This window comes from Elephas maximus, chromosome 9 (assembly GCF_024166365.1).
Source record: "Elephas maximus indicus isolate mEleMax1 chromosome 9, mEleMax1 primary haplotype, whole genome shotgun sequence".
Lineage (NCBI taxonomy): Eukaryota > Metazoa > Chordata > Mammalia > Proboscidea > Elephantidae > Elephas > Elephas maximus.
In genome coordinates, this window is record NC_064827.1 from 121,432,914 (window position 1) to 121,451,195 (window position 18,282).

Sequence of the window (18,282 nt, forward strand, 5' to 3'; positions counted from 1 at the left end):
TCTTTCGGATCCTGAGGCCACCTGTGACAGAAGAGACAAGGGGTGAGGCTGGGAAGCCCTACTATAAGAGTGGAACTGTCATCTTCCTCCAGATTGTTCAAGGAACACAGACCCAGTTCCTCATATCCCTTACCTGTCAGCTCCCCTGAGCCAACAAACCTAGACCAGGCCATACATACCTGCTCAGGTGTGACTGAGGCCTTCACCTGCATCTCACGCCTCTCAGCACAGGGGCACATCAGAAGGTTCACCCTATCCACAACCAAGGCTGGAGGGATTCTGGCTGTGCAAGTCTGTATCTGGCTGTTTTTCAGCTAACTGAGGTCCTGTCATTTCAGGGTTCTTGCAGTCCTCTTTTCCCAGGCCCAGGTACGAACACTGTGTTTTCCCTACCTCCAGGTTACTGGTGCTCTTTGACTTTAGAAAGGCTCCCTAGCTCTGAGGGGCAGACTTTTGGTGGGACTGGAAGCCAGGATTGGTCAGGTGCACCTTTCTTATCAAAGTGACATCTTGCACTTTTAGAACTGTAAGGACATCTTTTGCAGCAGATTTGCTCAAGGCAAAAGTCCTTTGATGTCCTGACTACTGTTTTCATGGTTGTTGACTGTTCATTCAAGGGGCATGAAATCCTTGACAACTTCAAATATGTCTCTATTTACTTTGATTGTTCAGTATGAAGATTTTCATTTTCATTATGTTCAAGTGTAATCCACACTGAAGGCTGTGGTCTCTGACCTTCGTCACGTAGTTCTTCAAGTTTTCTTCATTGTCACCGTGCAAGTGTCATCTGCGTATCCCAGGTTCTCAGTGACACTGCTCCAATGCTGATGCCCCATTCTTCTTCATATATTCTGGCTTCTCACAGTATTTGTTAGGCATAGAGATTGACAAAGTGAGATGAAAGGATACAATATTGCCACGCCTCTTTCCCATGGACATATAGAAGGGCCTAAGTCCCCCAAATGCTGCACTCACAATCTCCAATACAACACCCCAAGGATGTCTTTATGTTCTTGCTTAACACATTCTAATGACACACAGGCACATACACAGACAGAAAGAGATACACACACACACACTGACCAATGATGTGTTGGTAAATATTTATCAATTCACTCTCCATTGGGAGTGCTGCAAGTCTGCTTTGTAAAGACTGACAACTTACCTGATAGAAGTAATCCTGCCATGGCTAATTTCAAGGTACCAGCCCAATGTCACTGACCCCCAGTGGGTAGAGATAAGCACCACCTACTATCCCAAATTTATAGGAGCCGATGCCAGCATACCTGCTCCACTTTCCTATTAGTATGTACACACATTCCACCTGCACCATGAGAAGGACCTTTAACTCCCACCCATAATGTGTAAACCAAATGTCACTATATATCTCCAGAACACACAGCTCGCAACTCCTGAACACACACATATAACTAGGACCCACAACCTGAATATACAAACATACCACATCCTACTGCTCATAGTTTTACAACAAAAACCCTATGGACCATGAATACTCACAGTCATTACTACGACGATGTATATACTCCCCACATGTGCCTGAACACACACATGTACAACAAACAGTACATATATGTACTCACTGAACACCGTACACACAGTCTAGCTCTCTAATACCACCGAGCACAAAATCTCACTTCACAGGCCACGCTAATACAGACACACACCAAAGCCCACATCTCTAAACACTAATAATACACAATTCCAAAATGCAGGCACAATTTATATAAACCCTCTCAGTTTCCAAAGGTACATCCTCAATCTCCCACATCCTCTAGAACAAACACCCCTGAAAACTAGTGAAACCAAATAAACACACAACCACATACGACCTTTAGTATTAACATATTTAAGTACACCACATGGACACTGAAAATGCACATACAAGCTATACCACCAAATTCTGCAAGAATTAGACCAGAATAGGCACAAAGAGGAATGCCGGCTGCTTTCATACAGACACAAACCGCACATACACTCACCCAAAACCCAACCGTGTGTATGCAGCCCACACATTCATGGATGCAGATAAAACTCCAAAACACCAACAAACCTTGCACTCTAGCTAATATACACACACAGCCCAAGCCCCTAAACGGCCACGTGTTCACACATGCCAGACACAACACACACAGACACACAGACATACACACACACACAGCCTCAATTTCTCAAAGTATACATCACCCAAAACACTACAGATTATCACACGTCTCTAGAATACAGCCTCACTTCCCCAGCCTCCGAAAGTGCCCAAACACACCTAGAAACACCCTAACATTCTCCAAAGAAACACAAGTAGAACACTCCAAGAATAATTCACCCACTCACTCGTGACTTATACACGCCAATATATACTCCCCACTCACAAGGAAATATCTCTTGCACATCCTGAATAAATACACCGGAACCCCGTTCTAGGTCCATATCTCACGTTCCAAAGCTGCCACATTCTCAGTATCTCACAGATAACCATATCAACATGCCTCCACTACATGTAAACACAATTCTCCCACACCCTGTGCAAACACACAGCCCCATATTCTCATCAGACACACTGTCCTCATTTTCCAGAATACACCATACTCTCTACTGAAAAAGAGTACACACAGCCCTGGAAAATATTCATCCAAACGGCCATGCCCCTTCATGAAACACACAAGTTCTTTACCCATACAACTGGCCTCACACCCTAAATCGAACCTAAATTAACCAGGGTACTGAAAGTATGAACAACGACCTTGTATCTTCCAACACCAATATAACCTCACAATGCCTGCCCACACATAATCCAACAATCCAAAATACTCGAACAGAAATCAGTTTCAAATTTTCTAGTGTACAGAATCACACAAACCCCAGACCGAACATGGAAGAATGCATGTGTGACTCCAGAAAAGCACCCAAAGCAACACAAACGTACAACATGCCCTGACTACACACCAGCGATCTTCCCTCACTCCCCAAATATACAGAAAGAGCAGGCCCTACACCCAAACTAATACACACAGGCACACTCCCTCAGATGCCCAAATGTACAGCAGAGAAACCCACTCCAAACCTGCTATTAGGTACACAGGAGGACCCAAAATTCACGGCAGGAGAGCCACGCCCTAAGTATTCCCTGGAGCCACAAATTGTAAAGAGCTCACCTCCGAGTCTCTGAGTGCACACGCCTGTATCTCATGCCCTGCACATTCCCACAAAACACACTCATACTGAACCACAAATATTCATACAGACACCGCCAATCCACACATACAAATATCACTTTCCTAAGAACCCATTCACACATACACAACCCCCAAACTGTGAATTCACAGAAACACATGGCCAACAGAGTCCCAAATAACAGGCACAAAAGCACCCACACCACTCAATTCTCACAATCCCTACAAAGCTCACAACTACATCTCTGTCCTATTTCAAGATATACACAACACCACGCAAGTACCTACCCTCAAAAAGCAAACACAAAACTCTCTCATCTCCTCAAGTGCACACACGGACCACCGACAGCCTCTTAATATACACACGTGCCTCACATTCCAAATGCACCCACTGACACTCCCTCCACTCCTCCAGGATGGAAACACAAATACAACAACTTACAGCCTCAAATGCACACACAGTTGTGTGCTGGCAAAGGATTACACACCCGCACCGCCCTTCTGCAGAATTAGACACACGTACAAAATGTCCCAGATACACGTGGAGGAGTGGCACAGAATTTACTGATTTCAATCGAACATGCAGTACTCGTGACTGGAAATCTTTTATACACACATCATCAGCAGGAGGCCTTTGTAGATCTTGGCAAATCTCTTGCATCCTTAACCCACCATGCTTGCAAGTCAATCATGATTCCATGCAGGACACTGCAAATAAATGCTTGGTTTTTAGTCAGTTCAGCAAAGTCACTCACTTCCTGAGCAAATCAGTGTCATTTGAACATGAACGTTGGTTGACATGTTCCTTATGTTAACAAGGAAAACCTAAGAGAAGGGAGGTCATAGGCTGGAACTTGGCTGAATTTTCTTTGACAGGAGATCTTTCTTTCCTTAAACAGAAAGTGCTTTTCAAATCCTAAAGAATGGTTCAAAATTAGGTATTATTCACAATGTAACAGGTAATGACTTGATATACTTGTCAGTTTAAAGAGCCATTATTGAAATTTCCCCGCTCATTTTCAGTTCACCAATTAGGAAAACAATCACTGCAGTCCTGAGATGCAGCCTTTGCCATTTCCCGTGGTATAAATACCGTCAGCACAGGACAAGCTGGCAACCTGAGGGCACTGAATTCTACACAGTGAAAGGGGGTCTCCCAATGCAAAACCCACGCCTGCGAATAACCCAGGAGCCTACAGGAGGGTGAAGCATAGCAGCAACATTACCAAGGATGTTTGCGTGTCCCTTACCTTCCTTTGTAATAGAACTGACCTAAGAGAAAGCGGAAGAGCGGTGCGCTCCTGTGTGCAGGGTCTGAGGCCTCCCCTGGCACAGCCCAGCCCAGCCGCGAGACCTACCCTTGGGGACCCTGCCTCCCCTGCTCCTGCCGCGCGCCTCCCTGAAGGGGACCTTCTGCAACTGACGCCTGAGGCCGTTAGAGGGCGGCAGTTCGCGCGCCCCAGAGCCCTGTCCCGGGAGGTGGTGCGCATGCGTGAGCTCCGAGAGGAGGGTGGGCTTAGCTTTGCACCCTGAGGGCTCCTTACCTAAGGCCAACCCTTTGTTGTGAGTGCTTTCTGACTCACAGCGACCCCATAGGACAGAACTCCATCATCCAAGGGCCGTTTTAGCTTCAGGCAGCCCTGCTGAAAATTGAAACCTCCCAGACTGCCTTGCATTAAGAAATGCTTGATTTTCACATCACCTGCCTCTGCACTTCCAGCTACATTGTATTTGCGTTTTTACATGCACTACACCGTACTCTCACTGTCCCTGGCTCTACAAATCTTCTAGGAATGCATGCTAAGTGATCTCTTAAGGGAAAAGTCCTCAATATGTGTACTTCAGCTTACTTTTCTATGGTTTTGGGATGAGGAATACTTCACAGCCAGTGCTCCTTCCCTCCTATCTACATAGCAGGCACTATGGGGAAAAAAAGAAATTATTCCTTTTTTTTTTATAATTATTCCTGTTAGCCCTTAAAATGTCCGCAACACAATTGCATCATTGTATTGCTTTTAAGGTTTTTTTTTTTTTTAAGAAAAAGCTTGATAATCAGATACCCTTTTTCTGGAAATTGCAAGATTTTTATGATTTCTCACTCCTTGGATGACTCTCTGCATGACCCTACAGAGTCAACACATGGAGCCTCCAAGTGCACAGGCTGAGAGAGAAATCACTGCAGCTGGATAAGACTCAGTCATCACATTTTGTCATTTCCTCCAATGCTCTGAAGTTGGGTGGAAGATCGTCTGTCGTCTGTGTTCCATGACCCAAGAACAGAGATGATTTTTATCAGTGGTCAGTGCAGGCCTTAGAGTTTTTCTACAGGGATGGTCAGAGAGCCAGTTCCAAAGGACTTTTGGCTTTGCGCTTTCACAGCCAGTAGTAGTAAATTTCCTATGGGCTAATTTAATCACATATGTTTCCATGGTTGAACATTTTCAGGCAGTAGAAACACACATTGCAGAATATGGACATTAATGTTCCTCCACAATGCAATGTTTCAATCATTGGCTTTGGGCTCACTCATTCAAATCCAATGGTCCTAACTCCAAATAAGTATGTACAACGGGAAAAAACTGATGGACTAACTGGCAAGCGGAAGTATCAAAGCGCAAGCTGCTGTTCTTGAAGGACTAGATGCACTGATTTGCCCCACCATCAGCCTGGATTGAAAAGCAGTTAAGGTGGCTCCACGGTAGAAGCTCAAGTCCTAAGAAAAGTCGCCAAGATTTTACTTTCCTCGATCCCCATGACTAGCTTTTCAAAATATCAGGGCAGTTTTATTGAGTCTAACTTCATCATCCAAGCTAAGACATGAGTAGAGCTGTTCATTGTAGGTGCCAGAGAAAATACAAAGATAGATGCACGCAACAAGCTACGACCTGGCTGCAGAGAATTAAGGTGTTGGCAATTTCCAGAGAGGCAGAAGCTGCGTGGAGGCGCTCTTTTCACAGTGGTTGGGCAAACACTGTGGATGGTGAAGGTAGAAATATTCTTCGGGTCTTATCAGGTTTATATTTCAAGTAAAACTCAGACAACACGAGGCAATTCATGAGGTCCACATTCTGAAATGACTTTGTCACATAATTGTAGCAAAGAGGGGAGAAGAAGCCTTGTGTCTTCTGAGCTTCCAATTCTCTGCTTCTCCACTACAATACGACTGCTATTGCCTTTGTCTACATTACCCTCTTGAGTCAAAATATCTTCCCCAGGGACAAGAATCTAAGTTAGTGCCAGCAGAGAAGTTTTCTGAGTGAAGGCTATCAGTGTGGAACACTCCTCCTTCATGCCTCTCTCCTTTCCTTACACTCTCCCATCTGGAGGCCACTACTGCTGTGAGAGCAGGATTAAAGTTGGTCTCACATTCCTTTTCTCATTGCAACTACTAGGGGTCAGCACCCTTCATCACCCATGACTAATTTTGCTTCAAGTGTCTCTTCCTGAAATGACAACAAAATGAGTGCTGTTCAACTCATTTTAATACACTGAAAATTATGTTCATGATTAAAAAAAATTCAAACATATTTTATTGAATGAACAGTCTACCATGACTCCCACAAAGATATGAGCACATAGCTTGATGAGCCTGGATTCCAAAGTGCAAGGGTGTGTGTAGGGCTTCACGGCTCAGAATGGCCAGGGAGGGGTTAGATGGGAGCAAGTGTGTGTGTGATTTGACTTTGGTGAGTAGAATCCTGTTTTGGCCTCAAGATACCCACCCATTTTAGGGCCTTGGGGGTCTATCTAACACCTGAAAAACTCAGGGCTGTTAGGAAAAAAAAAAAAAAAACACTCATTGCCATCGAGTTGCCTCCTAAGCTCATTTAGTTTCAGAGAAATAGATTTTCGTCTCCCTCGTCCTTATATCAGCTCCCATGCCCACTAAGCCCAAGAGCTCGAGGGCGTTTGATGACCATTCAATATCCCAGATGATCAAAATGGCCTGTAAGATTCTGAATAATTGGCATGCTGGTTTGGTTTGGGCGCTGTGTTTCTATGTTTATAAAACCAAGATTACAACTCTGACCTTCTGACTGCAAATTCAGTTTTGTTCTTATAGGGTGAGTAAGTCATAATATCTAAGGTGTTTTTTGTTTTTTTTTTTTTTTAACCTCTGTAGGTTTGCCAGATAAAATACAGGCCACTTGTCAACATCAAATTTTTGAGAAACAACGACTAATGTTTTTGTGGAGTCCTGCTGGTGCAGTGTTCTTGGAAGCATGTCCCCATCTTACACAGGGATTCCTTGGAGTCCTGTATTTTACTTGCTAAATCCAGCAAGACTATTTCGCGGTAATTTGAAGCTTACGAAAATGTTAAAGTTCTCACTGTACAATCTAGGGTGTATGTAAGAATACAAATAGGATCATTGATCCAGAAAGGAAAAAAAAACTATAAACACACAAGCTTGCATTAATTTTAACGGAAAATATATATACGGCACGGGGTATGTCTATACAGGAACACACCTTAATTGTATAATGAAAAAAAGGAAACTGAAAGCACTCCTGATAAATGAGCACAGCTTCTGTTAGTTACCCTCAGTCACATACAATATTTTTGGAAAGAGGAAAAAGAAATAGAAAATATCATCGATTTCCACTCAGATGGAGAATCTGGTTGCCAAGAAAAGGTGTGGGGGCGGGGGGAGGCGTTGCCACTGTACAATCTATCGGGAACTGTTTGACTTTTCAGAGGTATCTTTCTCTAATTACTTAATTACAGTCATTGTTAGGAATATGATCCTTGAATATGAATGTACAATACATTAACCTGAGAAACAACAGGAATCTACTTCAGGTCATCGAATTAGAGGCTGTTGGCCTTCCTTTAATACAGTGGGGCTTTCCAGGAAAAAGGATCATGGGTAAGGCTGGCCATGCTGTAGCCCCCAGAGTTTTCAGTAAGGAATGGGAGTTCAGGGACACAAGGACTGCTTTCTAAACAATAATGGATACGATACTGTATGCACACACACCAAACACAATGGAACTTCTCAGAAAACCATAATTTCGAGCACTCAGATTCCTTGTCTCTATAAGGACCCCACCTTCCATTAGACAAAGTGTCCTGAATTTTGCTCATGAAGTACTGGTGACCTTGTAATAATTCAAGAACCTACCACCTAGAGTTGGGGAACAGGGTGGGTATAGGGGCACAAAACTAGGTATGTTGATAAGAATTGAAGTCTAGAGTAGAGCCTTTGTGCTCTGGATCTAAGAAAGAACCGACAAATGGCCAGAAGAGGTTCACATGATTTGTGTTGTCAACTGTAATTTGAAGGAAACATGTAGCTTTTGCCTACCTGTCAGATCCCTTTCATGGAATGTCTCCTCATCCCAACCTGCCCCTCACCCCTCCCCCACTGTAGAATGTCTGGAGTCCTACATTCTCACCTGTTTAGATTCAAACTTTCCCCTCCTTTTCTTGGATCCATGAGCATCTATTGCAGCCAGATCACGCTCTGAGTCCAGGACGTGGCGATTTCACATGCTGAAGGCTGCCAGACAGCTGTGGTCAGTGCCCAAGCCTGTGGAGATATCTTCAGGAGGGAGTAGGCCAGGAGGGGAGGGGGTGTGTTATCAGATTCCTGCCACCCGTCCAACCCTTGGGAATTCAAGTTTGACACTTCCCCTGGGGACAAGCTCTCTGAGCAGGAATAAGGAGTGGACTCTTAACACCACCCGGAATATCCCACCTAGGAAGGCTCGAAGAGGCAGATTAGAAAAATGAGACAGGGTGTTGGGGAAAGAAGGAAAGAGGTTTTGTAGCGGACATCATGAAAAGAAACACTCAGGAAGAGATGGGGAAAACACTTACTTAAAGACTCACTCCTTCAAGAAAATCTAGAGGACACTTTCTACTTCAGAAAGTCCCTTCCCTGCCAGTGAGTCTGCTGGGGGCATTTCGGACAGAGTGGATGTCAACCCTTTTCCGTGGGTTGGAAACAGCTTATGAGAGTGAGAGCCTGTCTGCCTGGGATTCCTGAGACAGGTTCTGTGAGTCAGTGATAGCTTGGGCCTCTTACTTCTTGGTAGACAGGGGCCTGGGAGTCTGGTTGAACTCCTCACAAGTTCTCTAGCAGTAAAGTTCTCAACTGGAAGGAAGGAACATCTAATTTAATCTCAGGATTTTTTGCAGTCTTCACCAGTTCCCTCTTCCATACTGCTACCCATCAGTTGAGATTCATTGTGCTGATTCCCAGTGACTAGGCAGGGAATTCGAATGACCTAACACTTGGTTGCCTTTCCTCCACCTCCATTTACTCTTTTCCTTTGTCTCAACAGCAACTCCAGTGCTGCGACCAGATATGACCATGAATCCTGGTGCCTCCATGTCTCCTTTCACTGCACTGCCCTTTCCCCCACACACTCCTGGACCTCCACAGCAAACACCCTGGATGCACCACCCACGGCCCCTCATGACTTCATCATGCCTTCCAGGCACCCCTCTTGGGCTCTCTGCTTTTCCCAGGACACTTCTTGTGCCGAGCACTGGGGATTCTGGCCCCTGTGGGGCCAGGCCTGCAAAGGTCATTGTTCAAGTGAGGACAGAAGGGAGTTCAGCAGAGCTCCCTGGAATTCAGACCTTTGTCATGGGGCAGACCCCACTTAATTGGAGTGCCCCAGGGGCTCCCAGTGGGGTAGTTGAGCATGCCCCACCCCCTTTTGTGGAAGCCTCTGCTGTGATCCCTGCCACTTCTGTTGTGGCTACTCAGGCTTGTAGGGGAGTTTGCTCCCCAGCTCTTTCTCTTCAAGCTCCACCACCAGCTGCCCAGCTGGCCTCCATTTTCCCCCAAGTGAAGGCTTGCTCAGGCCAACATGCTTCTTCTGGGGAGAAAAGCCTGGCCGTCACACAATCCAGGCCTTCGCTGGATGACTCCTCCTGTAATCCCCAGAGTGTTTACCAGAACTACCGACGTTGGCAATGTTTCAAGTCTCTGGCCCGGAGGCACCATCCCCAAAGCCCTGATACAGAAGCTCTTTCCTGCTTTCTCATGTGAGTGCCCTAATCAGTGGGGACAGCTGAGATTATCCTGCAGCTTTCAAACAAAGAGATCTTGGGGAGACACAATGGAGGTTAGGCTCTTTAGGAACACTTGAGAGAAGGTCATGAGGGTGATGGGATATGTTATGAGAAGGTATATTCCCGATAATATTATACACACCTCCCTGTGTACTACATATTCAGGTATCTTGTCTCAATTGACGCTGACCACCTTGTACGTGAAGTCAATCTTTATATTGGAATCGTTACCTTAACAATTATTTTGAAGAGACTAAACACCATGGTAGAAACCCTGGTAGCATAGTCGTTAAGCTCTATGGCTGCTAACCAAAACGTCAGCAGTTCAAATCCACCACCCCTCCTCGGAAAATCTATGGGGCAGTTCTACTCTGTCCTGTAGTATCACTATGAGTCGGGATCAACAAAATGCCAAAGGGTTTGGTTTTGGTTTTTTTAAATGCTGTGGTAAAGTGAGGAGCCATGATGTGAATTTTGGTCTCAGATCACAAACTACGTTCTTCCACTGGTCTTTCCCTTCCAATGAAAGAGCTCAGCATATTTTGGCCATTGCCTCAGGAGACGTGAAACGGGCAAGGCCTAGGACAACCACTTTAAGTTTACTCCCACCCTCATTCCTCTGGAGAATATCCGTTACAACAGGGAGGTGGTAGAGTATGCATAGTGGTGAAAGGCTTGGGCTCTGTCCTCCTTAGATTTGTAATCCTGAGCAAGGCATTGTACACCTTCACCCTAGAGTATCTCATCAAATAAGGAGACAATTTCAGTTCATTAAGAGGAGAGCTAAGAAGACGATATGACCTAATATATAAAGTGTAGTCCATAAAAAGTACCCGCAAGAGCAAAACTGTCCTAGCTACAGTGTGTGTGAGTGGAAATTGGCAATGAAGTGCAGGGTCATGGGCTTCTGTGAATGAAAGGCAGACTGATTAGTCATGTGGGAAGCTTTATCTTTTCAGAGCAGAGCCTACATCTCTCTCAACCCTGAGCTTCCCAACAGGTCAATCAGTATGGAACTCTGATCACATTCACAGGATGTTTTTCCACATACATGTTGCTCTCATTGGCTGAAAGACTGAAGGCATCTTCTTCTTTTCCCCACTCCCCAGCACTCACCCAAGAATAAAGACACAGTCCACTAAACCCAAATTTCCAGCAGTCTTAGGGATTCCCTGGATTCCGAAACAGCTTATGGTATTCTGGAGGCAAAAGCACTTGAACTCTAAAACACTGGAAGAGGGACTGTCATGGACAAATAGCAAGATAGATGTGATGATGGGCAGGGGATGTGTGTAGGGGTGGGGTCAAGATGGGGATGGAATATGTATTTGTCGAAAGTTACTGACATGCATGGGTATTTAGCCCAGTCCTGCGATCCCTGGCTAGACTGAAGCCCACCATGACCCTGGAGGAGGGACTCTGGCGGTCTGTACAGGAATGGCAGCGCAAAAGCAATTTTGACCGAATGATCTTCTATGAGATGGCAGAAAAGTGAGTCCATGGCATCCTGGCCCTGTTGGGACTGAATGATGAGGTGTGAATGAAGAGGGAGGGTTGGTACAAATCACAGGGTCTGTGTGAGGAGGAGGTGTGAAGTTGGACAGGGCTCCTGGTTCCCTGATGATCCCGCTCTACCCTCAGACAACTGCTACCACCACATTCACTGCTTGGAGTTTTCTGTTCTACATTCTTTAAGAAACTCACCCCTTCTACATGTTGGATTTGTGGATGGCCTGAAACTGGAGTGTTAAGACAGAATGGGGATAAACACTGTGGATACCCATGGAGATACAGTCCAAGCTGTGGACACTCTGCAGTGAGGGGATATGCTGTACCAGACAAGTTCCCACTTGCCTCAATGTCCGTATAGATAACACGGAATTTGGGGCCACTCTTCCTTATGACAACTGGTACAAAAGTATTCTACAACCATCCAAGAATGGCCCAGGCTGGAAAGGTGTGGTCAGGGGAAGGCAGCATCTCAGTCACCCTGTTGGACGTGTTTCTGTCCCTCATTGCCTTTCCTCCCTTGGTTTAAAAAAAAAATCATCAAAGGAGCCTGAGGCTTTTGGGAAACCTCACATTCCACCTTTTTCCAAATGTCTCTTGGACCTCTTGCCCACCTGGTTTATATCTCAAGGCCTCAGAGCTTGAGACTAGGACCGGGACTCTAGGAACTAGTCCTTGGTGTTATCTGCAATCACCTTCATCTCATTCCAGGTTCAGGCTCTCACCTCTACCATGTGCGTTTTAGGCAAGGGCAGGAGAGGCTTGGAGAACGGTGCGCATGAGTGGGTCCTGCTGTGTGTCATGTAGGTCTGATTCAATTCAACCAACCAGTGTCAGTGTTGTGGTGTGCCATCAGGTGCTAAGGGTATGGAAAGGTAGTGAGCACTATGGCTGTGTCAGGAGAAGCTTCCAAGAAGGCATGGCTCATTTCCTTCGCAACCTTCCTATGTTATGATAAGTTGTGCTGAAGGTGAAGGGATGATGTGGTGAACATGTAAGGGATCCAAACCTTGTTTGTGCCTCCTGGGAAATGGACTTACTGGGTATCTGGACAGGTCATTGAAGGCACATCTTTCTCCACTGCCCCATAATTGGCTGTTGCCTGGTCCTGGGGCTCCTGGTGCATCTTGCCTTCTCCTCAGCACAGCCTGTGCCTCCCTCACCCTTGTCAGGTTCATGGAGTTTGAGGCAGAGGAGGAGACAGAGATTCAGATGTTGCAGCAGAGGAATGCATCTGTCTGCCTGCCTCCTCCGGCTCCACGCAATGTTGATCCTCACAGGCCTTCATCCACTGTGGCTGCCCAGCATCCAGGTATGGCTAAGCAAGGTCAACAGGAGCTACGGGCCCGGGGTCAAAGGAGGTATGTAGGGACTGGTTATGCTGGGAGAAGGCATTGTCTTCACATGTGGTACTTTTCTTTCAAGAGGGGGCAATGGCTATTTCTATCAGCAGAGACTGCCAGATGCCTGGGGTCTCCGCTACTCTTCATTACACCCTAGTAGTGAGGTGGTTACGTTTTATAACTACAGTCTCACATGGATTATCAAAAGTGGGCTCCAACATCTAATCAGCTTTAAATGTGGGTCTCAATGAGACTTCTTGTAAAAGAAGTAGTTTCGAGTTTCCCCACAAGCTGACTGTCTTAGACTGTCTGCCTCTTACATCTTCTCCTCTCACAGTGTTTGTGGCTTCAGGCATGCCTGCTTTACCAGGAACCATGACAGTGTCTCCAGAATTCTGCCTTTACCACATGGGGTTGGGTGGTGACTTAGTTATCTAGTGTTGCTAGAACAGAAATACCACAGTGGATGGATTTGCCAAACAGAAATTTATTCTCTCACAGTCTAGGAGGCTAGAAGTCTGAATTCAGAGTATCAGCTCTTGGGGAATGCTTTTACTCTCTGTTGGTTCTGGGGGAAGGTCCTTGTCATCAATATTCCCCGCATCTAGGAACTCCTCAGCACAGGGACCTCGCGTCCAGAGGACTGGATTCACTCTGGGCACTTCTTTCCTGGTGGCATGAAGTTCCTCTCCTCTCTGCTTGTTTCTCTCTTTTTCCATTTCAAAAGGGATTGACTCAAGATACAATCGAATCCTGTAGACTGAGGCCTGCTTCATTAACACAACTGCCTCTAATCCTCCTTCATTAACATCATAGATGTTAGGATTTACAACACATCGGATAATCATATCAGGTCCCCAAATGGTGGACAACCACAAAATACTGGGTGTCATGGACTAGCAAAGTTGACACACATTTTGGGGACACAATTCAATTTGTAACAGGTGTAAGAGCCAGAATTTGCTGCCGCATAAACATCCTCTTTCCAACCCCACCTATAGTGTTCATTCCAAAGAAGGGAGTTTCCATGGCACAGCCCCCTAAGCAACATCGACACAGAACCGAGCACCCTTGGGAGCCCAAGCGGTCCCATGAAATCCCTCCCGAAGCTGTCAAGGAGCATGTTGAGATCATGGAAGATCTCCTTGGAACTGCCCATTCAGCCACTGTGGAGCCAGATGGAAAATATGAAGAAGAAGAAAATGAGCAACAACAGGAAGAGGATGAGCTGTATCCAGACCCGGGACTCCTGAGCTACATTGACAAGCTGTGTGCACAGGAAGGATTTATCACCAAGGTGGGCCGGGACCTGAGGTTTGGTGTCTGTGGGCTCTGTACTTTTGGCGTTCCAGCCACCAAACATCTGGAGTTTTACCCCAGACATTGTAATTAAGCTCAGTTCCTTCCTCCATGATCAATGTGTGCGTCCCTTTCTTCTGTGCATATGTGTGTGTGTATGAGTGTCTGAGTATGTGTAGGCTGGGGTGGTGACATTTTAATACAATACTGGATGCAAATTCGAGGGGGAGATTATTCCTTGTCTTCTAGAACCTCTAAATCAGTGTTTACTCCTTGTCAAAGATGTTCACAAGCCTCCTCGTTCCGTCAACAGGTGGAAGCAGTTATTCACCCTCAGTTCCTGGAAATGTTACTATCACCAGAATCACAGGTAGATCCCCTGTCCTTAAGGCAGGAGCTGGAGGAAGAGGAAGGACTCACTCTCACTCAGGTAAACCAGAGGAGGAAGGGAGAATCATAACACGAAACCCACAGGATTTCATCTAACCTGACAGTGCCTTGGCTGTCATGGCTTCTGGGGAAGGCCAGCTCCAGGTGCGGGAGCAAGTGCAGAATGAGGAGGTAAGAGATAATGGAATGGCAGAGAAGAGGAGTGGAATGGTAAGGCATTGCGTTTGGGAAAACCACAGAAGAGGACGGAGAGGCAGAGCTGCAGTACTAGTTATTGAAGGACACTTGAGTGACTAACTTCCCTAAATCTTGTCCCAATACTATGGTCTCCACCACCCACTCAGCCACGTGTTCTCACAATCTGTACAGAATCAGTAATTATCCATTTTCCTTCCTTGCAGCTGGTAGAGAAGCGACTGCTGGAATTGAAAGGAAACGTGGGTGTGGAGGCATCCCCAACTTATGGCGTGCCAACCAGGGAGTCACCTTGTACAGAGTCTGGGAGCAGTCAAGATGCGGGGAGCACAGATAACCACAACAGCCAACTACAGACGAGCAAGAAAATGAGCACAAGAAAGTTGGATGCAGATGACCTGCCAAAAGATGGCAGCGGACACAGTCATCTGTCTACGTCAAAAGAACTTGATCTCTTTACATGGAGGCCCATGTCACAGGAACTTAAGTCTGCACAATCAACTTCTCCTCAACGGCGTCCTAGTCGCGCCTACCCTAGATTGGGAAACAGAGGAACCTTAATGTCCTTACAAGCCTCTCCTAGTAGTGAAACACCTGGGAAAGGAGAAGGGTCCAGTGAAGAAGAAAAAGAAGAGGAGGAACTCCCCAGCCTTGACTTCCTCTTGGCATCTCAAGAAAGCCTACTGCCCTGGAGTCTTTCCAAGAGTCCTCTGCCTGCCTCCAGCATTCTGCACCATGGAATTCGGGGTACCTGGGGAGCATCCCAGCTCCGATCTCCAGAGACAGTGAGTCTTAGCCAACCTGGACATACAGCTGCCAAGTGTAAGATCCCAGCTCAAGTCAGAACTCCATCACTTGCTGCAAAGCGGCCCTACTCAGGGGCTGACCTTGGAGTCTCTGGGAGGCAACCCTTGACCGTGGGAGAGGTCCAACCCTCACTGCCTCTAAAAAGAAAGTGTGACCCTTCCACACATGGAAAAAGGAAGAAGCATCTTCTTAGCCAGTAGTGAGCTCTCCTATATGTCAGACCCTCAAGTTGGGGTCCCCTAAATAGATTAGAGTTGTCAACTCCTCCCCCATACTTATTAGGCTAATGCTCCTCCCCTAACCTAGTGGTACTTCTTGGCTGTTGTACAGATACGATGAGGGCAGAGGGGAGGCCAAAGCCTGGGCAGGGTGCACATGTATTTCCATGGTGGGAGATGAGGCACAGTAGCTTTACTTTTACTTTGAAGAATAGTCCTCTGTAAATTGAGATTAAAGATAGTTTTGTTGGCAGAAACTCTCATTGACTCTTTCTTCCGTTCCTCCTCTACTGCTGGATGGACTGTGGTGCTGTGAAAAGAAAAAGATACAGGTGTCCCCCGTTTTCCACATCCATATGTGACTGACTTAGCTCTTTCCTCCAGCTTTACCTGATGTCCTCAGAATGCTCCTGGGGACAGTCTGGCTCCGGCCTCTCACAGCTCATTGATAAATCGCCAGTGATCACTGTCATCACCCATTTTTCACAAGCTGTGGCTTGGTTTGGGAGCTTTCTGTGGGTATCCTAACAATATCTCTGTCTCTTAACCATCTATTAATGGAATTGGCATTTCAACCTTTCAGCCTTCTTGGCCATTAACTAATGTTTCTATAATTGAGCCTGGAGGCTGCACTTTTCTTTAAGGTGCTTTTTTTCTGTTTGCTAGGAAGATGTCGGACAATAGATCTAAAATGATCCTCAGCACACCCAGGGATTTTCCTATGTGGTTTATTTGACTTGACAGGATCAAGACTTGGCTTCTTGGGGACATGGCTTTCTGTTTCTCTGCATTTACTCTAAGAAGTGGTATCATGAATTCTCAAGAGGACTTCTACATAAGCAATGGTAGTATGCTATTTCTGGTGAGGACAATAACGAGACAGAATGTGTTGGAAATATACTTGTGAAGATTTCTTTAGATAGTGTGTATATGAGCCATGAAAATAGAGAAGTTAGGAGGTCCCTTTGCCTTATTTCTGGAAAGGAAGGAATTTCATTCAACCGAATTGGGAAGGTCCATCCTGCTGTGGTCAAGGAGACTGACCTCAGGTAACTTGGTAACCTTCCAAGGAGCATCCTATAGGTACTCTTCCCTTTCTTTTCCAAACGATGACTGAAATTCTGGGTTAAATTGATGTAGATTTAGTCTTACACTTACATTGGAAAAAGTTCCTTACAAACAAGAGGAAACCTACCTTACAGAACAACAATACAGCCCAGGAAAAGCGGAGACGTGATGATGTTTATGGCAGACCTGGATGCCTGGAGTATGCAAGGCTAGATGTGAGCAGGGTTGGTACGAACAGCTGAGAAGCATTGAGGTATTAGTAGTCTGATTCTTCGGGCACTTGCATAGACCCCATGTTCAGAGCACTGGGTGTTCCAGTGGTTTGGCATTTGGTGCCTGTGAGCTGCTGCATTTGTTAGGAAGTTCCTAACTGGGATCTGAATGGAGACCTCCGCAAGTAAGATTCTGTTGGGGAAAAAATCAAAATGAAGAGATGAGAAAGAGGGGAGAGGACGCCTCTGGTCTTTCCTCAGAATTGTCAAGTCCTTGCCCTCCAATCTGCACTTACGTCCTCCAATCCAAGTGTCCATGGCCTCACTTCTCCAGCCCCTTCCCCTCAGTAGCTCTGATTCTCAACTTGGAAGCTCCCTGGAACTCAACAAAGTTTCCTCTCAGCCCAATGCTTTTTTCTCCGAGTTCCAAATTCTAATTTTGTTGCAAGTACCTGTGAATTTTCAGGAATGCCATGTCCCAGAAGTTTCCCGGCCAACACCATGAAGGGACCTCATAGAGTGTCCTCCTCAGCATAACCTGCAATCCTGGTGTATCCCAGGTATTTAGAGGAGTGTACATATCAAACATCGAAAGACAATAATGGTAAGTGAAGGACAGAGCCCTGGCTCCTCCATTCCCTGGTGTTTGACTTTAGAAAACTTCCGTAAGTCCTCTACATTTCAAGATCTTCACTGGGAAAATAGTATAACACTGTACAGCTCTCAGGATGCTTGGGATATTAAAGGAGTCATGCAGCTGGTCCTTGGCACCCAGTGCTGTTGGCTCTAGGGACTGGGAGGCACTGTATATTCTCTGACCCCTGTCTTGGGTGGCTAGATGGATTTGGGTGATAACCAACAGCCCTCAGGCCCCTGATGTGTGTGGATGAGGTCCCTGTTTAATGGGCAGGGTGACATCAAATGTCACGATTCTGCAACTACCCCTTGGCTGTTGCAGTTGAAAACAGGCTTCAAGTGTATGCCCTCATGGTGTTGAATTGGCCCACACGGGTACAGGCAGGGG

The 18,282-nt window shown here is 46.0% G+C and overlaps 1 protein-coding gene across 1 annotated transcript; it reads left to right on the plus strand.

Moving 5' to 3' along the window:
- The first annotated feature begins 3,768 nt into the window (after window positions 1-3,768).
- LOC126082526 (NUT family member 2G-like) lies at window positions 3,769-15,960 on the plus strand. The gene is given in 11 exon segments (XM_049895026.1): window positions 3,769-3,773; window positions 4,454-4,698; window positions 7,062-7,136; window positions 8,504-8,534; window positions 8,536-8,652; window positions 9,666-10,190; window positions 11,580-11,708; window positions 12,899-13,038; window positions 14,071-14,366; window positions 14,682-14,798; window positions 15,160-15,960. Coding segments are annotated over 11 exon segments (2,481 nt in total).
- Window positions 15,961-18,282: the final 2,322 nt, after the last annotated feature.